Source organism: Cottoperca gobio, chromosome 12, assembly GCF_900634415.1.
Source record: "Cottoperca gobio chromosome 12, fCotGob3.1, whole genome shotgun sequence".
Lineage (NCBI taxonomy): Eukaryota > Metazoa > Chordata > Actinopteri > Perciformes > Bovichtidae > Cottoperca > Cottoperca gobio.
The window spans coordinates 9,538,985-9,562,299 of record NC_041366.1 but is presented as its reverse complement, the minus strand read 5'-3'; the positions used below and the strand labels follow the sequence as shown (position 1 = coordinate 9,562,299).

Genomic DNA, 23,315 nt, shown 5'->3' with positions numbered 1-23,315 from the left:
CGCTGCTAAATGTCACAGTATAATTATTTATTACTTGTTAATCATGTTAAAAAATGTCAGCTCAAAATTGTCTGCGAGCCATATTGCGTCATCGAAAGAGCCATAGGTTCCCGACCCCTGTAATAGAGGGATAAATGGATGGAGGAAACATGGACTGTATATAAAGATTTAGATATGTTCAATAGGGTGGACTTATAGATCGATACACAAGCTATAATCATTGCATTGACAAATATTATCACGTGGGAATGTCTTGGCTTGTGGAGTTTAAACTGGAGTAGCAGAGAGGTGTAGCAAACCTCCCTTCATCCCCACAGGCCGCGGTGTATCTGACCATGACCTCTGACCTCGTCCGGTGGAGGGAGTACAAGTAAAAAGAAAGTCTTCCAGTGGGGACTCATTGCTCTAAGATATCTCTATCATCACACACACATATAGGTTGCTTTAATATGTTGCTTCTCTCTCAGCTGGCTTGCACCCCTCCTCCCTCCATCTCTCCATTTTTCTCACTTACACCTGAACTCTACATCTCTCTGTATCACTGTAAGAGTCATGTCCACACTAATGCATTTGTTTAGCTTTTCAACTGCACTAAAGGTTTGACCCGCAAACAACAAAACACTTAAAAGCATCCATGTGGAAAAGTGTTGACAAAGGTTTCTTTTCATGATTATTTTCTTTGCTTGAGAACTCGCAAAAACAACCTGAAAATGCCAGCGTGGGCAGAAACCCGTCGGCATGGATATGTAGACTATTTTCTCCAAACCTCCTTTTTGCCTGGCCTTCCTATTTCCTTCTTCTCCTCCTTTTCTCCTCTCAGCTCCTCCACAATCCTCCCCCTCTCTTTCTCTGTTTTCCACTCATTCATTCTCTCATGACCCTTTTATGTCCTTAACACCTTCCTTTTTTTTCTGTTTTACATTATCAGACCCCCACCCCACCCTCTCGTCTCTATGCCCTTCCTGTCTTCCTTCTCCTTCCTATCCATCACTCTTGCTCCTCCCTCCGCTGACTGCTTCCTCCTGTCATAGTGATTGTATATCAGCGTTATGGAAGGTAGTGCAGTCATTGACCAAGTGCCGGTGAGTGCTTTGCATTAGTTATGCACACATGACTTTCAGACATAGTGGCTCCCTAGCTTCTATGTCTATCCCCATCTTCCTTATCTTCTTCATTTTTTACTTCTTCCCTTCCCTGTCTTTGAGTATTTCTGTGTCTTTATGCACCATTTATGAGTTTCCGGGTGTGCCCCCGCTCTTCTACTTTCATAAGGACTATAATCCATTAAAAAGGCTCCTTAACTCATTTTGAACTGAACATTTGAGTTATACATTATTTCAAGTATACTGTTCTCAAAATCTTTGGTTTGTTTCGAAATCTATTAGCAATCACAATAGTTTACCATTATGGGAAATTTGCTTATTCTCCTTGTGGCGGTGAATTAGAAGAAGATTAATACCACTCTCATATTTGCCCGTTATTTATAAGGTCACCGGTTATAGGTTTTTGTGTTTTTTTTGTTCAAAAACATTAGCCAATTACAAACAAGAAGAGAAAAAAAAGATAATTCATAGTTTTACGGATTCTCTGCTGGTTCTCTGGAAACTTGTCAACGGCAATAAATAGTCCAGCACATAATTCTGTTTTCCAAATGAGGATTTGAAAAGCTATTAAAAGTAAGAGGTACACCACTTCCTTGTGCCAGCACACACTTAAGGTCAGTCGCATCAAGTCCTCTGTGATCAGATACACCTTAAATCAACTTTTGAATCATGTGGTGCTTGTTTTATAGCGCTTACCTCTTAAACGTGATTTAGCAATCACTCACAGCTTTGTTCCGAGCACAGTTATTGTGGCTTTGGCCAATCAGCTCCAAACCTCTTATCACATTGCTTCAGAAAATGTTTTTATGAGGACGGCACAAGGACCTGGTAAAAATAAACCTCATCTAAAAATGTTCTAGATTACATGCTGTGGTTCACAAAAAGTGCTTCTTTTTTTAAATATCAAAAATGGATGCAGCGGAGCTGTGATTGCCATAGTACAGAGCTTATTGTGTGCAGTGTTTTTAAGAAATAAAGCCATCGAGGTATCTCCAAGCATAAAGGCATTTGTTTAATGTTATATAAAGTTCCTGTATTTGGCCTATAGACCTTTTTCATAGCAGATATTTTTCAATGTTATAGCAGATAAATCACAGCTGTAGCTAATAACATTCTTAACGACTATATTCCATTGAGGTGTTGCCGTTCCAGGATCTGTTATTGTGCACGCTGGGTCAGTGGGAACTGAGCCATCGTTAGAGTCACGAGTAACACCTGAGCGTGTCCTGCAATGACACGTCTATTGTCTTTGCCTGCTTTTTGATAAAAATTATTGTTAATCAAAATCTGTCTAAATTATGTAAACAATTATTTAACACTGGACCTTGACAATTAGTGACTAAAGCTATTTCCCTTTATGTATTTTCTCTGTTGCCATTATGCCACAGATCTTGGAATTAGCGGTTTTATCGCAGATCGCATGGAAAAAAACGTACAATAAATTTGTTGTGGTACATTTCTATTATCCGGATAATCAAGAATATCTTCACCTGTGACTTGATAAAGCTGTCAGCGTAGGGAAGTGAAAAGTAGAGCCTGATTTAATATATATATATATCCTTTATTTATGCAGGGGGGACTTTATGATTACCTTATTTAAGATTTTTGTTTGTTTTTCACTAAAGATGTTCACAAAAAAAAGTATCGTATATGTGATGCAATAAAAATATTTGTTTCTTAACTAAACATAATGTAAAGCTATTCTAGTAGCCATATGTTTCAGTGCTATTTTAAAGAGTTTCTTTGATGATTATCGGTATAATATTTTGAATCGCAATTATTTGGATCTTGAGATACAATGACCAACACCTGACAGTCGTCTACCATAAGTTTTAGGTCAGACATTTCTTTCACTCCAAACCCTGTAGTTAATGACTGAATTCCCAAATGACATTTACGGCGTGTCACTAAATGCATTTTCAGATATCAGTTGTGCTGTCAGGGCACATAACTTTATCAAAACAGATTGATGACGTCAGGAACAGACTCTGAGGAACATCTCTACCCAGCATGCTTTGCTAGTAGTATTTCTGCAGTGCTCATAAATATGCTTCAATTTCCATTCGTTCTGACAGTCATCTTTGTAACACGCCGTCTTTCAGTATTTTAAAGCTTTCTGACACATGACATTGTTCAATATTATTTTTCAATCATCATTTCTTTTAAATCGTGTATCACATGTTATGCTTGCCATCAAGACAGAAAGAAAGTCATGTCATTTCGTGTACATGACGTGCATTGAATTGCAATATCTTTGTGTCTCAGACTTCATAGAATCTAAACATGCATATCATAGTAATTGCCCATATACAGTATATTACCATTTTAGACATCAGTATATACTGTATATATATCTTTATTTATATAAAAAGGGAAACAAAGGAAAAGCATGCTTTGATAGTAATGGGTTGCAGAAGCAGTAGCCTGACAGAGGCTATAAATATTTCAGATGCTCTGTTTCAGCACCGGGATAGAGAAGACAACAGGAAGATCCTCGTTTTGATGTGTCTTATAATTGTTTCACGATGGACAGAGGATTTTTGTGTGCTGCAAAAATATATTTGTCTCAACAAATCTTTTAATCAGTCTTAAACTCTTGTTTTTATTTTTTAAATAAAGAGCAGCTAAGCTTCAGATGAACAGCCCTTTGTAGTAATGGAGTTGGTTGCACAAAGATATTTAGACTCGTCTACTGAATTAGTTAGTTTTACTCTCTACTCTCCAACATTTGTTTGTTTCTCATCACAATAATCTAACTTGAACATTAGCCAATAGCAGTACCTTGTATACAGATACATTACTGCCATTCAAACCATATTAGTTGGCGTTTAGCACACCTTTATTAAAGAGGCTGTGTAGCAGCAATCTAACAGCACTATAAATTACATTTCTACAACCAAATAACAAAAGCTTCATTCGAATACCTCAATAAAAGCTTTGAAAGTAAACCAAAAATAAATAACATTCGGTAGAGTTTATTCACTGCAGTCTGGATTACGTCTGTGGTTGGTTTTGTATTAACATGAGTCATGATTGTGCAGTCGATGCTGTACATACACAATCTGGAGAGCTTCAAAAGGCCACACGGCAAAAAGTGTCTTTCTTAACAAGCTATTTACTTTTAATGAAGTCTTACATTTTGATTTGACAATTAGAAAAATACAACCAACTAAAACAAATGCCCATGACTATGAAATGCAGCCTTTCAGTAACATTTCCTGCAATTGTTGATGGACATGTGCTTCTACCTGTATTTAGATGCAGCATGCATCATTTGAATTGTGTGTATTGTATGAGTACAGCCCTATTATACCTTTTGTGTTTCTGGAGCTCCATCTAACACTCACACACTCTTGCCATCCATCCATCCATCAATACTGGATCAACTCCCACAGCCTGCTGGACTCTATTGATTTTTCATTCTCAAGGCTACGACTTCATCTTGCCGGGCATAGACGTGCTCTTGAAATGATCTCCACTTTCCGGGGCGGAAATGTAAAAGGATGACACTTCATTTATGAATTGTGGCTACTATCCATTTATCATGTTACCTCTCTTTAACACAACCAAGTGTGTTATGCACGAATCGTTTAGATACTTGACATTTTCTAATATCCCTCAGATTGACAGACTATAAGTAATACCATCACAATGTCAAGTTGGCCAGGCTCATAAAAACTAAGAATTCATAAATTATTGACATCTTTGTTACAAGATAAAACACTTTATCTTGTGCACTATACAAGATAGTTCATTCATTAAAAATTAAAAATTAATTCAAATGCTAGTTTGATCTTTAATGTGTTCCTTCATCCGTCTGTCACATGTATTATCTTAAATACCAGTGATCACATTTGAATGAAAGAGTTTCAAAATGGCAATATTAACAGTAACTCAGGGAGTTAAACTACTGCATATTGTTTATGTATCATTTGTCAGACACCACTGATCAGCATCTGGTGAAAGTTATGAAGTTCACAGGTCATAATGGGGTAGTTTATTTCTTACCGACTGATTAATTTGCAGAGGCGGACATGCTTCCAGTTTCTTTCTTAATTGATAGTCCCAGGATAGAAGGTATCGTGTGTGAAAATCGCTCCAGAGTGTCACTGATGGTCTAGATCAGATGTTTCATTGTGATTATACTGTTTTCCATTAACTCTGGGTCTTCCTGCCAAGGTAATATGTTACAGTTAGAGGCTTAAGTTTAGGGAAAGAGATGTGGAACAAAGTGGGTGTGATGCTGCCGGGTTAGGAAGTTCATATCTCTGTGCATCTGTGGTGGAGGATGGCATTAACACTTCCATGGGTTTGGGGTCCCACTGTAACAGCCTATGATTAAAACATGAGCACACCGAGTACTGAAAAATCCCCAAGATGGCATTCAAGATGTGGCTTTTTTTAATACAGCGTTACGTGTGTATGCTTATTAACACACCTAAATAAACACATGGGTGCATTTGAATCTGTTTCTGCTTTTCTTCCGTGCTCACACTCATGACGAGACAGAGTTGACAGCGGGGGCCTGCGAGGCTTCTACTACGCTGTTTCCTGCTGTCAGAGCCTGCAAATCATTGTGTACGGTAGCTTTGTACTGTGGGACTTGTGCATCGTTAGATTTTGTGTCTGCTCCTATTTTATGAGTGTGTGAGTTCGCTTGAGAATCTATCTGTCTTTTGTGGTCTTTGTTTAAACCCATGAGGGTTCATTACTGTGATCCATCTTCCTCCCTGTTAGCGTTAACCCTAACATACTGTGGCGTCTTTGCAGCTATTTTTAGTCTTGGTTCGTGTGTGTTTGTAGGTAATTTGTCTTCATACGCATTTTTTCTTTTGGCATTATATGAATGAGTTTCGTGCTCACAATGACAAACAGCCACCATTTTTTCATCTTGTTCACCAGTATTCATTGTAATACACCCAAAAGATGCTGTGTCAGTCCAGGCAACATGCTTGCTACTTTACTAGCTAGATGTCTCTGAAGAGATGGATTGGAAGATGCTTGTCAGGATAATAAAGACATTTTTACTTCTCACTGTAATTTCCTTTTTTCTTTGTTTCTCTCCCCTCCTGTCTGCATCTCGCTCCTCTTGTCTGCCTTCCCCCATCTTCTCTCTCCAATTAACAATGTTAGACAGTGAGATAAACAGCTTTGAACTTCCTACAAATGCTCAAATTCACAAACCAATGTGTTTTTGTTTTCAGCAGTACAAATGCCAGACAGAAACGATTAGAAATAGGTTTTAGTAGTTGATGTGGAAAACTTCAGGTCAAACTTCACTTATATGAATAAAATAATTACTCAATGAGCCTTAATTGTCCTTATATACGTTTATTACAACACAAATCAGACGTCAGTGAAGGTGTTTGGTACAGCTCGTATGCTTAACGCGTCTTTGTGTATCTAGAAAAGCGCTATATAAATTAAATGTATTATTATTATTACTAATACTAAATTGTTTGGCTTATTTGAAGCTAATGGTTGAATTTGTGTTCTCTTGTTTCTGTATGTTGCACATACTGTACATTGTGCTTATTTGAAGCTATTGTATTTGCAAGATTCTTGCTGTTCGGAGTTGCATCCTCGTGCTTGTTTGCACTTATTGTAAGTCGCTTTGGACAAAAGTGTCCAGCCAAATGAACTGTAATGTAATTGTTATTAGCTTTATACAGTATGTCACATGGCAAACAGAATTGCGTATAATCATAAAACCAGGGAGGAGACAAAACAATGTGTAACCCTTGTTTCAGACGTTACTATGGGACTCATCCTCAAGGTCCTCCTCTTATCTTAACCTTCGAGACACCCAGAGCCTCCTCGCATAACGCCTGCCAAGTGTGAAGGACAATGAACAAATTATACATTTCGACTTTGTTTGGCGTGCAAATCATTTGTCATAATTTTTGTTATCATCTGTAGGCATTGCAGTAGAGCTTTAGTAACTTACATTATTTAAATGTATGCATTTTACAAATATTATCACAATGCACATGAGAGAATCATGCTCTGATGCCGATGTGTCGTTTCCACATCTTAAAAATCATTAAAAACTCTGAAGTATAACTATGTTCTTCATATGGACGATGATAAATTATAAAGAAATTATCGAAAGTAAGTGCTGGTAAAATGGTCAAATCGACCAAGAGTCATTTCTACGAGCACCTACCTAGTAACAGTGCGAAGGAGATGAGATGCATGTTGAACTGTGAGAAGCCGTCTCACTTTAAAGTGACACAAGGAGTCAGATGTGACAGGAGCTGTCACTACAATAAGTACACATATCCGATGTTCTGCCAATGACTTCAGTCAGTGAGACCCACAATACAGAAAACCACAAGGACAGAGAGTTTATACTCGTCAGAGATTGAATTTCTCCCCTCTGCAGAAGCCCTGACTGCTAATCACAGAAAACGATACTGTACGTGGGGGGAGGCCGAAAGCAAGTGGCCTGCAGCGAGGACAGTAAAATAACCCTGTCCTGAAATATTCTAATATTAATGTTTATGAACACATTCTCAGATTATTAAATCAGTCACAAATTGCTCATACCACAGCTCATATTTTGATATAATCACCCACTTTTCTGTGTGACTCAAAGCCATATGTTTTTTAAAGGGCGTGAGGTGTTAGTCATCTTGTAACATTGCTTTCCATCAACCTTTCTGTCACTTGTACCAGACCATTTGTGTGGGTTTGCACATATGTGTGTACATATGGGTCTGATTCATACTGTGTGTGTGTGAGAGAGAGAGAGAGAGAGAGAGAGAGAGAGAGAGAGAGAGAGAGAGAGAGAGAGAGAGAGAGAGAGAGAGAGAGAGAGAGAGAGAGAGAGAGAGAGAGAGAGAGAGAGAGAGAGAGAGAGAGAGAGAGGAGAACATTGATTAAATAGCAAACCTGTAATCATTGGCTTTAACCTTTTTGCTTTTCATTTCCACATGTGTATTGCAGTTTTGCTTTTATTTTCCCTGCCTTGGTATTAATAATTGAAGTCTCTATCTCTTCTGGCCTTTGTCTTGTCAACATGATTATTTTTGGCTCAGTACAAAGCTTATGAGTTCGTGTTTCACTGTGAGGATATTCAATCAAATTTGTGTCAGTTAGCCACTAACAATAGAGATGAAATGCGCCATGGACCACAACACATGTTAGCAACAGGACACATTTTAGTTTTTGGGGACAAACTTGAATAAATCCATCTGTTTGAAGGAGACTTTCTCACAGCAATAAAAAATAGATATTAGAAAGGGAATTATGACCCGTTTAACTTCCTAACAAAGACCAGAAGGCAAACGGTAATAAATAAATGTATGTTGAAGTACAAGATTATTGTTTTGTTTTTTTACTGTGGTATTGAAAATCATGGACGTCACTGGTATTGGTATCGACTTCTTAATTTCTGGTAACGTGACATCCCTGGTATAAGAATGAATAAATGTGTGATGTATGTGTTCTGCATTAACCACTTAATAAGCATTTGTTGTTTAGGCTATATGTTTATAAGATATCATACTGGGTGATGCTGAATAACATCTGTCAGTTACACCTTTTGCCTCATTTCAACTAGTTTACATGTTGCCTCTTCTCTTTATATGTCTGCCATTAACTGTCCGGTCTTGTCTTGGTGTTGTCTTGGCTGGTGTGTGTTGTCTTCTAGGCTCAGCGCTGACTTGCCCGTCAGGTCAGTATTGTGGGCTTTCAGAGGTTTGCGGGAACATATGGAATGTGGCTCTTTAATAACAGAGTAAATATGATGTTTGTTTACATCCTTGTGTACACTTTGCTTATTTCCTCAACACTTTGTTTGTGTTTCCTCATCAGCTGCAGTGGGGTTTCTTAAGACATGGGAAACAATGTCACCTTTCTGCTGATACTGGAAGATGTGGACATTTCCTTCTAGACAATAGTAGTGAATCAGTAGAATTCTTCAATATTTACGGTACAATTAGTTTAGATCAAGGATTGACCCCACTGGCAGATTTTAAAACTTAGTACACAATCAAATAACTTCTTAGGTTGACGTTTTTCGCACTGTGGTGGTGATATTTGTGTTGTTGCTTCCTGTTCTTGTGGTCGTTGTGTTCAGGAAATCTGCTGTTGTCGTGGCCTCGCCGGCAAGTTTCTAGTCACGCTCTTCTTTGCTTTCCCAGTGCCGTTGTGTCTCCTCTCTTCTGTGTATTGCAGTTTGTAGATTGTGCTGTGAGCTGATTTACAATTCAGAAAATTAACATTTAATATTTATGATTTTCTACATTAGCGTTGTGTTCACTGTAATGTGTGTCTGTTCCATCTTACTCATGTGAGTAGGTCAATGTCTGTAGGATCTAGCGCCTTGAGATTGCTTTTAGCTTGGAAAGGCGCTTTACAAATAAAATGTATTATTATCTTTTCTTATTCTTGGTATAGGGTGGACATTCTGCTTGACTTCAGTCACAAACTGTAGACTGACCTTGGTTATGTTTTGTCCATAACCATTTTCCATATTGGAGAATGACTAAACAAGCTTCCTATGAAAGGGCAGTCACCCACACATTGCTGTTAAACTTTTATCTTCACCTTTTTTAACTCAAAATGTTTTAAATCCTATTATTAAACATTTTACACGAGCGTAAGATTTGTCCTCTATAATAACTGTGAAGCTGAGATTAAAATGTACCTCAAGACAGAGGTTATTCTGAGGTAAACATTGTCTATTAGGAGAGTGTGAAAACGCCTGCAGAGCGGCAGATCTTATCGGATAAACGATAAATGAAACTCCTGTCCTACACACATTGTGAAATTCTTAATTTAATATTTATTATTAACATTTAGCTCCTGTTGGCTCAAGGATTGCACCCCAAATACACAGTAAACCACTTAGTGTTAAGTATCGTTGGAAAGAATAAATCAAGATTCAACTGTATCCACGCCCTGAATTAGACATAAGATATAACACTCCTAGCTTTTCTACTGTATTATTTGATCCAATTGATATGAGGCTCCTATGAAATACATCAAACAAGTGGTGATGGTATTAATAAATACGGGAAAATAAAGCAGAATGTGTGAGTCAGAGAAAGAAGGGAAATGGCCAGAAAGGGAGAGGCAGCCTGGAGAAGTAAAATCAGATTTATGTTCAGGCAGGGATCATATTAAGAGGTTTTCAGTAATCTGAACACGATGATTACAAAGTGAACTGCTAGGATTGGACGTACAGCTCTAATTTCTGTGACAGAGGGAAGGATGAAAGGAAGGATGAAAGGAACAGTATAAAAAAAAAAGAAGAAGAGTTGGAACTGCAGAGACGGTAGTGCAGCACGGAGGAAAATGGATTCCAGCCTGACAGCAACATGAACACGAACTGGTAAAGAATGAGTTTGTGGAAGGTGCTGCAAGATTTTTCCTTTTCTTCTAAATGTGGTCAGCTCATGGCTCATGCTGTTGTTGCTTCGATACGCACGCGCACACACACACACACACACACACCGGCACTCTTTAACAAAAATGCTGATGATAAATGAACACAGAGAACTGGTTCACGAAGCAGCGGTGGTGGAGTCATGGGGGAGAGGGAGAAAAGCAGGTGGCGTCTGTGATCAGTAGTACAGAAGATATCATGAACACATCATAGCGCAGAAGAAGAGAAACATAAAAGGTGAAATGTATGCAGCTGAACACCCAGTGGATGTCACATTGCCTTCAAAAGCTGCAATGTGACGGGATTGAGTTACCATTAAATTGTCGATTAAAAAAAAAAGTGACCACACCATTTAAAGGTATATATGGAAGCAAACAAGTCTTTGTACAGAATAACTTGTCTTTTCATATGCCAGTTTTCCAATTATAGAATATTCATAAGGAACTCTGCGTAGTCACACCTCAAACATGCAGCAGCAACACCTCGGGTTGTTGCAGAGGCTCCTGTATCCGTGAAAGATGACCTCCGCCAAAGAGGTTATGTTTTTGGTTTGGGTGTAGCCACGGATGGACCCGTTCAATTTTGGAGCGGATATGAATTAAAGGGCCGATACACAAATAACTTTTCACTTCACTTCCACGGTAAGAGGTTAACGTTACGTGATCGGGCATTTGGCCTGAGGCTAGTCTAGTTTAAAGTAAGATCATTCCCAATATTCGACATGGGTTTATGGTGTAAGTGTTTACTTAAAAAATGATTGACTTCTATCCCGTGCTTTATCCGCCATGTTTTGTTACTTTGTTATCAAGCTAACAGAAAAAGTAAGTAAAGGAAAAACCGGGTGTTGATTTACTGTGGTGAAAATGCAAAGAAGACGAAAGGTAGGACAGTTAAATGGATGGAGAAGAGGCTGACCAAAGAACTTCTGTATTTGTTAGATCAAATCTAACACTGCATGGTTCACAAATCAAAGAACATTGGCTCCTGATACATTGGCACAGACGAGAGATGTGAGGAGAGAAGAAAATAATAAAGTCTCAGTCTTTTGAAAGGGGCAGGCATGTCTTTTCAGCAATTCAGCGTAATTAAACCACTTGACAACAACAGCTCAAATAGATACATAATTCTGCCGGTGACATCGGTGGAGTGAGGGTCAAGAGCACAGCACATCACGCAGTATTTCCTCTTCTGGGCATTGGAAACGTCTCATTGTGCGGGTCATCCGTATTACACTATTGGCTGATGAATGAATTCAGAAGGTGGGCGTACAAACAGTGAGAAACACCGAAACAAACCACAGGAGCCTTTCCTCTGAGATCAGACAGGCAGACAGCGGAGCTTGTGGCGGAGTGTGCTCGGCTATGAACGCCTGCCAAACCCACAGTGTGGGCGAAGCTCGACTGTAAGGAGTCTGACATTTCTAGCCTCTTACAGAGGGCAGGAGAGCCCCTGAATGTAGTATCGTATTTCCTGCATATAGCCTTGTGTCTTACCTTCAAGTGTGTTACTGAGGCTTTTAGTGCAACTGCATCCTGATATCGAGGAATTGTGGTTTATCTTGGAGGAACAGTTGAGGTTTGTGTATATTTCCGACCTGTTGATGTTGATATAGATGTGCAATGTGTGTGCTGTTGTCTTCAGCTTGTAACGTTTGTTTGTTGTTTTTACTCGGGACAGTATCTCTGTAGTACATGTTGAGTTTTTATGTCTTCCTCTTCCTCGCAGGCGGATGCATCCACCAGCTTCCTGCGTGCGGCTCGTTCGGGAAACCGTGACAAGGCTCTGGATCACTTGAAGAATGGAATCGACATCAACTCAGCTAATCAAGTGAGATTATTTCCTTTTTAACTCGCGAGCACAGCTATCCAAAAAGTTGTTTGTGTGAGCATGTGTTCGTGCGTCTGTGGGAGTAGAAGAAGATGCCACCCACAGATTTCAATTAAGAAAACGGCAAATTAAATTGTGGCTCGTTTCAAAAAATCAATTGCAAAATGTGCTTAGTACTCACAGTGCTTAACAAATCTAGCAGCCAATCCAAAAATACTGTTGTTTTCTTGAATATAAAATGTTTTTTATTCACTTAAAAAGCGTCAATCAATACTTGTTTCCTTTTTATTGTGGGTACGTAAAAAAAGTAATAACATGGAAAGGCAGGAGCTGGATGCAGCAAGTCCATGCATGTGGTCGGGGAGTCGAAATCCATTCTATAAACACTTCTCGGATGAAGTTAGCCATTGAGGCAATCAAATAATCAGTACGTAATAAAAATGAAAGAGCACATATTAGCAGCAGAGAATTTTATTGCTTGAGTTGTTAATGTTCCTCAGGAGAAATGTCCAATGGTGCAGGTCTGGATGATGCTTTTTTATGTACTTCATTCCACCTTATAAGCTCTTTTCCTTGAAACCTCCCTCCGATTCATTCATGCATGCCCAGGGGCAGCATATTGGCAATTGTAAAGAGTTTTCATAGTTTGCTCAGTGCCTTCTGGCTACCCTTTTGTTCTGAGCATAAAATATAGACTCCACTGTGTTTGTGATATATAATATAATATTTGAGGAGACCATCTGTTGTTAGACAGATGGTCTCGTCATATACTATATTATATATAAGCAAGAAGTCTGATATTTAATGGCAAAGACACTAGATATAATCCTGAACATTTTTCAAAAACTAGAAGGATCCTGCAACAGCGCAGACCTCTGCCAAGGCCGTTCCCAATCTCCAATGAAAAAATGATGTGTGTATTTCATGAAAACTGGGCCGGTAGTTGTTCCATAATCCTGCCGACAAATAAATCAACCAAAAACATAAACTCCTCGTCGGAGGTAATATAGAATCTTCAAATTGCTCTCCACAATATAGTTTGCTAGAGGTAGAATATAAACTGTGCCTCTATGACATCAGTTCAAATTCTACTTTGGTAAAAATAGCTGTACTCCAAATTGTCTTGAAAATGCATTTGAATGCACCTCATAATGTCTCAATGGAATGAGACTGCACTATCAGCAAAGGATGTAAAATAAGAAAAAAGACCCAAAATTAAAAATTCACGACTCCTAGACCTCCTGATTCTCTGTCTTTTGTGTAAAGTGGTGTGCATGAATAATTAAGTATATTAGATTATATTCTCCTCAATCTTCAGCCTGCTGTCTGCTCTCTTACACCTTATTGCATCAGGACCATAAAACAACTCATTCAGGCGATTGGATATCATGAGACATGAATGTTAATGTTTGAAAGTAAATGTGTGTGGTTTGGACACATACACTGGCTTGCCAGTAATTTGTTTTGTTGAGGATGGTTGCGGAGTAGGAGTGATGAATAGACAACTGCTTTTATACACAGACACAACACTCAGCGAGATGGAAGTCTAGGCATTAAGAATGAACGGCCAACAACCTCAAATGTGTCGTACTAATTGATGCAACAGATACAGAGAGAGAGAGAGAGAGAGAGAGAGAGAGAGAGAGAGAGAGAGAGAGAGAGAGAGAGAGAGAGAGAGAGAGAGAGAGAGAGAGAGAGAGAGAGAGAGATACAGAGATACAGAGAGAGATACAGAGAGAGAGAGAGAGAGAGAGAGAGAGGGAGAGAGATACAGAGAGAGAGAGAGAAGATGAGATGCGAAAGATAAATGACAACTGAAATGTACATATGGTACCATTTTCAAGGGTCCTTAATATATGTGTATTAAGATCGTAATCAACTAGATAATTACTTTTAATATGATCTACAATAATTAAATGTTATACCCACAACCATGTGATCAATTATAATTCTAAAGACCCCAGATGTGATTCTGAAAAGGAATGATTTCCCTCCATTTTTAATAACCCTCTTTATTTATTTCTGAGGGATGGGGGGGGGTGGGGTTTCTTTACTATTTTATTGATGGCTTTTTACTGAAGACTGAGGCAAGGGCAGAGATGGGATTTTTTTATATGTGATTTATTATGTGATTCTGCAGCAATAGCCTGTCCTCGCTATGCCTACAACCCTGCAGGCTCTCTCTCTGTCTCTCTCTCTGTGAATGTGTTATTTCTGTGTAAAAACAAAAACTAAACTTAATGTCATGGTGTATTTGCCTTAGTCCAATGTGCGCTCAGCAGACGTTCACGCACTACATGTATCAGTGTGTGTAATTGCCACTGATACACAGTGTGTTTCCCATCGCTCTGCTGCGCATACTCGCAGACAGACTGTGTTACCCATTTCAATTGAGTGACACCGCAGTATGATGGGAAGCCTGAGAACAGTGTGGATAACTGAGACTCCTGGTGGCCACATTGGGTACAGCAGACAGGTCGCAGCCCTGACTTTACTAATACAATATGTAGCCAGCCAGAGAGACACTCAGACAATGTTGAGATAAAACAGTTGCCCCCTCCCCCCCACACACACGCGCGCACACACACACACACCCCACTCATCAGGTTTTTCAATTTGTCAGAACTGAGTCTTCCTGCTGTCGCTGTGTGTTTATCACTTATTTTTAGAGATACAGTAACTAGACGAGTGATTTTCTGCACAGCTGGAGAAAATAGGCATATGTTGCAATGCTCCCACGGGCATAAGGCTGAAGGAATACAGTGCGTTTCTTTTCTCATCCTTCCCAAATTTCCATCCTCGGAGGGGATTAATTTAACACAGATTGAAAATGAATTTGGGAGTTTAACAATGTTCATTAGCAGAAGTCAAACACATTTTTTTGTGGTTTTGTCAGACCACCGCGCAATTAGCACATTTGGCAACCCTGAAAGTTTGTGAGATACTTTGTGTCTGTGGTTGACCACAATGATGAAGGCCAAGGAGAGGACGAGGGCCTTGGCATGGATGTATAGAGATTTCTGAGAGATCTTTGCACAGATTGAATTCAAGAGCGTAGAATGTGTTGCTTGGCATGCGTGTGTGTTGTGTAAGACTTAACTAATTAATAAGTTGCCCTGAGAGATGTGGTATCACTTTTCAGTTAATGTGGACCATGATTATAATAATCCTGATAATTACCAGGATTATCATACTATTACTAAAGCTTTAAGATACAGACACGTCTATGTTTAATGAAAAGTTCAATAGTTTGTGACAATGAATTATTAAAACTTAAATATGAGTTGGTGATATCTTGTATCCTGTATGTTTGCTCTAACTCCAACGTGACTAAATGTCTCTGTCTTCTCATCTAAGAATGGTCTCAACGGGTTGCACCTGGCCTCTAAAGAAGGCCACGTCAAAATGGTCCTGGAGCTCCTGCACTCTGGCATTAAGCTGGAAGCCACCACCAAGGTACTTTGTTCTCTCTGCATGCCTGCTAATCTGAAGTGGCATTTCATTCTGAACCGAAATGAATAAAGCACTTTAACTGTCTCACCTTCCCAACACCTTTCCTAACTTTAACTCAGCTGAGAGCTCATTTCGCTGGACTGCAACTGTAGAAACGACTGTAGCAAGCGTCCGTACCTGGATGAAGATGAGCCTCACGTCAGCAATAAGAAATGATTTAACAAAGTCCATGCATTATTGGAAAAAGAAACATCAGTGCTTTAGATTACTTCAGGTCATTTGTACTGAGCAGGTAATAAAATCATGTCATGCCGTTTGGCTTCACAGAAGGCTGGGGTCACGGGTTTTTTTTAATATACTGGATAAAAACAATGCACTAGATGTATTTCAGTGTCGAGTTCTCCTTGTAGAGATCTAGGCCATTAGGTTGCAATCACTCTACTCTGGTTCTCTCGAATTTTCCTCTCTCTCTCTTTCAATGTGCTTTCGTGTGTGTGTGTGTGTGTGTGTGTGTGTCTGTGTCTGTGTGTGTGTGTGTGACTTCCAGAAAGGGAACACAGCTCTCCATATCGCAGCGCTGGCAGGGCAGGAGAAAGTGGTGGCTGAGCTTGTCAACTACGGTGCCAACGTTAATGCCCAGTCACATGTGAGTCACTGAGAGCTTTGAGCGAGAGAAGAGTGTGCAAGCGACTGCGCCTGCCAAGTCAATGTGTGTGCATGCATTTGTGTATTTCTGCGCTTGTATATGTGACACCTGCTAAAGAGTTGTCCATACACTTATATACTAAGGACACCTGTCCTTGTAAAGATAAACACTTTATTTATTTCCCTTAATAGAAATCCCTTTATGTATGCAGATGTGTGTTTTTTGACATCACATCTTGTAATATGGGTTTGAGGCCCATATTATTGTGTGTATGTAACTAAACATAATGTATTTGTGGCCTAACAGAAAGGGTTCAGTCCTCTCTACATGGCAGCACAAGAGAATCACTTAGAGGTGGTCAAGTTCCTGCTCGAAAACGGAGCCAATCAGAGTCTCCCAACCGAGGTACGTGTCTCTTCAAAATGGCTGTTTTGATTGTGAGCTTGAAGTCAACAAAACGCAGTTAGTTTAAATATAAAAAGCCTTTTTGAATTAAATTGAGCTTTTTTTTTCATGCCAAGAACAATGATGAGGCGACATCTTTCGCTGTATCTGCTCATATAATATTACATGGTGTCAAATTCGCTTTGTCTCTTCTCCATTCCCGTATCATTTTTGCCCCTTCTTGACTTTTTCTGCCATCTCTCCTCTTTTCCCCTCGCGACCCCTCTCTCTCAGGACGGCTTCACTCCCCTGGCAGTAGCCCTCCAGCAGGGCCACGAAAATGTTGTGGCACTGCTTATCAACTATGGCACAAAGGGCAAAGTCCGACTACCTGCACTACACATAGCAGCGCGAAACGACGACACGCGCACCGCCGCAGTGCTCCTGCAGAACGACCCCAACGCTGATGTTCTCAGCAAGGTTTGTGTGACGTTTCACTGAGATTGTGTGGACTGATGTTTATTTACAATGACAATGAAACCATACAAAAAGAAAAATACATTGCATGAGCACAAACAACACAATTACAATGTAAAGACAACTCTCCAAGCAGGGAAACAGTTAGGTGCCACAGCTTTCTTAATGCAAATCACTATCAAAAGAAGAAATGCTTTCATTATGAAAATAACCTTCAAAACACACGGTTATGGAAATCTTTTGGGCTACTGTCTGACTTCAGTCCCAAACTGTTATATCTGTGTCGTTGTACGTTGTTGTAACCTTGTTTTTGAATCGTGATATAAATAGATTGTAATTATCCTTATTTATACTTTTTATTCTGGCACTTTCCTCCATTATGTCTCCTTCTCTGTAGACTGGTTTCACACCTCTCCATATTGCAGCCCACTATGAGAATATGAGCGTAGCCCAGCTGCTGCTGAACAGAGGAGCCAATGTAAACTTCACCCCCAAGGTCAGTTTTTGTTTTTGTCAGGGAATGTTAACAGATACATTTTCTATTTTGTCGATACATCAGCTTCCATTGTACTTGACATTAGCAATCTGGAGACTTGATGCAGTGATGATTAATAAAAAAAACGATTATTTCTTGCCCCTGCTTCTCTAGAATGGCATCACACCCCTTCACATAGCCTCCAGGAGGGGAAATGTGATGATGCTCAGACTACTGCTGGACAGAGGAGCACAGATTGATGCCGTAACCAAGGTAGCGTGCTGTAGTCTGCTCCACTCCGCTTTGGCATTTTGTCACTTATGCAACGCTTCCCAATATCTATTTCCTCCATCTGTCTTCCTCCCTGCTGATTGGCTCATCCCGGTCTCTTATGTCGTTTAACACCTTTCCAATTACTCTTCTTGCTCTCTTTTTTTTAGGATGAGCTGACTCCTCTCCACTGTGCAGCCAGGAATGGTCATGTTCGCATCATTGAGTTCCTGCTGGAACACGGTGCTCCCATCCAGGCTAAAACCAAGGTAGATGACTTTAATGAAATTCTGCAATAGTGGTGGTTGTCTTTTAGCCATTACTATCCTTTGGAGCTCTTTAATCAGCCGTGATCACCAGGGTTTACTGGTCAGTACTGATTTTGACTTTGTGAATCTCAATCTAACTCGTGTGGGATTCCATGTTTTAGGACTAACGATGTTCCCGAGGCCAACAGAAAATCAGCCCATAAACCAGCTTGCTCGAAACTTGCTTTCATCCAACTTTGTCTAATTAGCTCAAATAAATATTCTGTTTACTGAGCACCCTAGACCTGAGCCTTATAAACCATAAATGTGATACCTAGCAGATATTATTGCCACAAGATTCCTTGCCTGTTGCATTATTTGCGAGTCATTTTAGCACAGTGCGTTGATTATATCGCCTCGAAGGACTCATGCACATTTGTTGTGTTTTAACGAACCCAAGAAATGGTATCTTACTGCCTGATACGTGCACATCCCCTTCCCTCTCCCTAACTTTGTCCCATTCTTTCTCTCCTACAGAACGGTCTGTCCCCCATCCACATGTCAGCTCAGGGGGATCACATGGACTGTGTCAGGCAGCTACTGCAATACAACGCTGAGATTGATGATATCACACTGGACCATTTAACCCCTCTTCATGTAGCAGCCCACTGTGGTCACCATCGGATGGCCAAAGTCCTACTGGACAAGGGGGCCAAAGCCAATGCAAGAGCTCTGGTAGGATTTATGTTTGTTTTGCTGTTTACTATCAAATTTAGAAAGTGAACAATCAATCAACATGGCCATCATGACTGTTTTATGCCTATTGTGGTCTTCATTCATGTTAAGAAAATTAATTGATTTATTTCTTAACTTACTTTTATAGGTAGAATTTAGTCATGGATCATGATTCTGTGTTGATGTTGGTTAGAACAAGTCCATAAAGGGTACAGATTTATTTTTATTTAACTGAAGACATGCAAAAGTTCCAGAGCCCGGGTAGGGACATGGGGGCGGGGGGTGTTAATAGATGGGTGGGTTAATTTTCTTCTCTGTCAGTTCGGCACCATGGGAACAACAACGACAATGGAGCCTGCAAACCTGTAGGAGAGGATCATTTTATGGAGGAATTAGATTTTGAGATGGACCTCAAACGACATTAAGACGTCAGTGCTTGGCAGTTGGCAGGGTTTTCACATAAGTGAGAGACATCTGAAGCCCCACTGCTACTTAGGCAGCGCTGAAGACGGACCTCATCTTCAGTAGTGGCCATGTAGCAACTCAAATTCAGCCAATTGCCATTGCGCACTCAGTTTAATATTTTGCACACGCAGTTGAAATTTGAATCATAATGTCAAGCACAAGGTGGCAGGACTGTGTATCTCATAGCTCTGAAACAGCTGTTCCAATCACAGTTAAACGTGATAACGACAGCTCAGCAAACGGAAGGCTTCACCTCAGGAAACATCGCCACAAATCTGCACACAAAGACACATTGAGTATGAGTAGGTGCTTACTATCATAAAGATAGAGAGAAAAAAAGATTAAGAAATACCGGTATGATTCGGGTAGACGCTATTTTAGCAATAATTCTCAACTTGTACATAGTTTAGTAATTAATGTTACACAACAGCGTTTGCACTGCAATGTGTTTCGAGGATAAAACACGAGACGCTACTTTTGCCGAAATAAAGACAGTTAGAAAAGATGCTGATTAAGATGCTGCAGGGATTTCTTGAGCTGAAAGGAGCTTTTCATACTTTAAAGCAGCTGTGCAGAGCAGATACTGTAAGAACCGCTCACATTCATTCATAGACGTGCACACTGATTTATGCCTGCTGACTTTCCTGCTTTAACCACACTGTTAAATTGAAATAAATGATTTATCTCTTAAGCATTGACCTGTGGTTGCAGCACTGATTTAAAAGTCTGCGGCTCTAATCCAATACTCTTGTTTTCAAATTCGGTAAACATCTCCTCACGGTCCGCTAGCTGTTCTGTTTGTGCGCTGAAAAGACAACCTGGTGCTGATGCACAGCCCTGGCTCTGTAAAAAGAAACAAACAAAGTGACCAAAAAGTCACCCTTCTTTTCTGACCGGAAACCTTTTTTCGAGGCAATGCAAACATTTTATTTATTTATTTATTTCCCCCCCCCCCCCCCCCCCTTATGTCCCTTCCCGGTCTCCGTAAAAAGCTTAAAAGGTAAATGAATATTTTACACCCACTTTAGAGTTTCAGGCTATACTCATTCAGCGGAGTACTACATCAGACACTCTGTAATGTTGGAAAAACAAAAAAACATAATTGTTTTAACTCTTTGGATCAAAGGGAATAAAGTGATTTTTGGCTTCAGGACTTGAACTGTTTTCTCTGTGTTTCCAGAATGGCTTCACCCCTCTCCATATTGCCTGCAAGAAGAACCACATGCGGTCCATGGACCTGCTGCTGAAGCACTCTGCTTCCATAGAAGCCGTCACAGAGGTGAGACAATGTATCCACCAAGAACAAGGTCTTCTGACGCAAAGAACATTTTCCCCCCTGTGTGGCATTCATAAAGCATTCTTTGTCTTTTGTATCTCTTACATGCACATTAGGGTCAAGCAATGATGGAACATGTGTATTATGGCTTTGAAATTACAAGAAATGTGCTATATTTTCACAATGATATAAGCACACAGGGTCATCTGTGTTAAAGTTTGAGCTGACTATTATCTGATTTTGACACCAATCCATTTATGCAAGTCAGTCCGATGTGGCTAGTGACCTGGAATGTCACTTGACTTCTCTGTAACGCTTTTGATATTGAGCTTTGGTGACCTCCCCTGTGCGTGTGTGTGCAGTCTGGTCTCACTCCTCTTCATGTAGCAGCATTCATGGGCCATCTGAACATAGTGAAGAACTTGCTCCACAGAGGGGCTTCACCTAATGCTTCCAATGTGGTGAGAACCCCTTTTCTAGTCCTTGTTCATTTCTTATTTCTTTTAAATGACCGTCCAACACTGCCAGTTTAAAAAACGAACTTTGTCAAGAATCTGTAAAACTGATAATAGATTAAATATGAAAATCACATCATCTTTTTCTGTATGTGCTGGAATATGCGCACATTGTTTACAAATTGATTCGGTTCAGCAACGTGTTGTAATTGATGAAGGAATTGAAAATCTCAGTTACACGCATACAAGTGGTACTATTATGTAATTTGAGTGACGGGTTGTGTCTGTATTTCTCTACACCAGAAAGTGGAGACTCCCCTCCACATGGCCTCCAGAGCAGGACACTGTGAGGTTGCTCAGTTCCTGCTGCAGAAGGCAGCACAGGCGGATGCCAGGGCTAAGGTACGCGCCGTGTCGTTTCTGGATTGTCGCGTTACTTCCTTACCCAGTACCCAATGATATCCGTTTCCCTGTTTGAAACGTAACTGGACCTCGTTCTCCTTGTGTCCAGGATGATCAGACACCTTTACACTGTGCAGCCCGCATGGGCCACAAGGAGCTCGTCAAGATGCTTCTCGAGCACAAGGCCAGTCCCGATTCCGCTACAACTGCGGGCCACACACCCTTACACATCTCTGCACGTGAAGGACATATCCATACCATTCGAATCTTGTTAGATGCTGGGGCACAGCAGACCAAGATGACAAAGGTAGAGAAGAAAACGCATTAATCAGCTGAACTGGTCTACTACACTAGTAAAGGCAAAACACATTTATATTGTGCTTAGAGATCTTACTTGCAGTAATTTTCCTGGGTTATTTTATGCTTAATTATATCTAATTCTGTCCTCATTCTATCACACAGACTGAGTTTTATTGATGTATTGAGTATTAGTGTAAATGCATATTTTCTTCTGCAGAGACTTAAGAATTAATGAGAAAACTAGCTAGTCTCTGTGATCTTTCCAACAACAGAGAGTATGATATACAATAATGACAAGCATATTTTCTTTTTGAGCAGAAAGGCTTCACTCCCCTCCACGTGGCCTCAAAATATGGAAAGGTGGACGTGGCCGAGCTCCTTCTGGAGAGAGGAGCCAACCCCAATGCAGCCGGGAAGGTGAGACAACCCGTGCTCCCTGAAGTACACAAAAACAATCAAGTGCTCTTTACACGCCTGTGAAGAGCAAAGTTTGACCCCCCATAGAGATATTTTTGGCAGCTGATTTATAGATTATCATGGTATGTGTTTCATATATACATGTTTTTGTGTGTGTGTGTGTGTATGTCTATGGGTTTATATATGTGTACATGTGTATGTGTTTAACAGAACGGTCTGACACCCCTTCATGTGGCCGTCCATCACAACAACCTGGATGTTGTTAGACTCCTGGTCAGCAAGGGAGGATCTGCACACAGCACTGCCCGAGTAAGATGCTCACATATGTGTGCGCACATACTCACACAGGCAGGCCAACACATCACTGACACATACCAAAACAGGTCAAATGAGTGCGTGATACTTGAACATACAGTAACTTGTATAAGTACTCCAAAGCACTCTCTTATGACAGCATTCGAGCTTTAATCTAAAATTAGACATGAACAGTGCTAAGAAAACAATGCCCACTCGTGGTGTCTGTGTGTCCTTGTTTCCCGCTACAGAATGGCTACACCGCCCTGCACATAGCGGCCAAGCAGAACCAGATGGAGGTGGCCAGTTGTCTGCTGCAGAATGGGGCCATTTCCAATGCCGAGTCCCTCCAAGGCATCACGTCCCTGCACCTGGCTGCACAGGAGGGGCGGCCTGACATGGTGGCCCTGCTCATCGCCAAACAGGCCAACGTGAATCTGGGAAACAAGGTAAAGTATTAGAATGGATCAAAAGGTGACGATCCCAGGGAGTGAAAGTTGACTTACGTAGCTTTTCACCGTTAAAAACGATCCTTTCCTTGGCCATCCTTTCTGTCTTTTAGAACGGGTTGACCCCCCTGCATCTCGTGGCTCAGGAAGGTCATGTGGGAATCGCTGACACGTTGGTCAAACAAGGAGCTTCCGTTTACGCTGCTTCACGGGTAGGTTACACTGCCTCCTCTGCTACATGAATG

The 23,315-nt window shown here is 40.4% G+C and overlaps 1 protein-coding gene across 1 annotated transcript in view; it reads left to right on the top strand.

Moving 5' to 3' along the window:
- LOC115016938 (ankyrin-1-like) overlaps nucleotides 1-23,315 on the top strand; it is a 73,102-nt gene that overhangs the window by 24,747 nt on the left and 25,040 nt on the right. Inside the window, 17 exon segments of the mRNA XM_029445064.1 lie at nucleotides 12,223-12,324; nucleotides 15,682-15,780; nucleotides 16,325-16,423; nucleotides 16,730-16,828; nucleotides 17,102-17,287; nucleotides 17,682-17,780; nucleotides 17,934-18,032; nucleotides 18,200-18,298; nucleotides 18,815-19,012; nucleotides 20,658-20,756; nucleotides 21,116-21,214; nucleotides 21,512-21,610; nucleotides 21,720-21,917; nucleotides 22,229-22,327; nucleotides 22,538-22,636; nucleotides 22,873-23,070; nucleotides 23,184-23,282. Coding sequence (XP_029300924.1) covers nucleotides 12,223-12,324; nucleotides 15,682-15,780; nucleotides 16,325-16,423; nucleotides 16,730-16,828; nucleotides 17,102-17,287; nucleotides 17,682-17,780; nucleotides 17,934-18,032; nucleotides 18,200-18,298; nucleotides 18,815-19,012; nucleotides 20,658-20,756; nucleotides 21,116-21,214; nucleotides 21,512-21,610; nucleotides 21,720-21,917; nucleotides 22,229-22,327; nucleotides 22,538-22,636; nucleotides 22,873-23,070; nucleotides 23,184-23,282 — 2,070 coding nt within the window.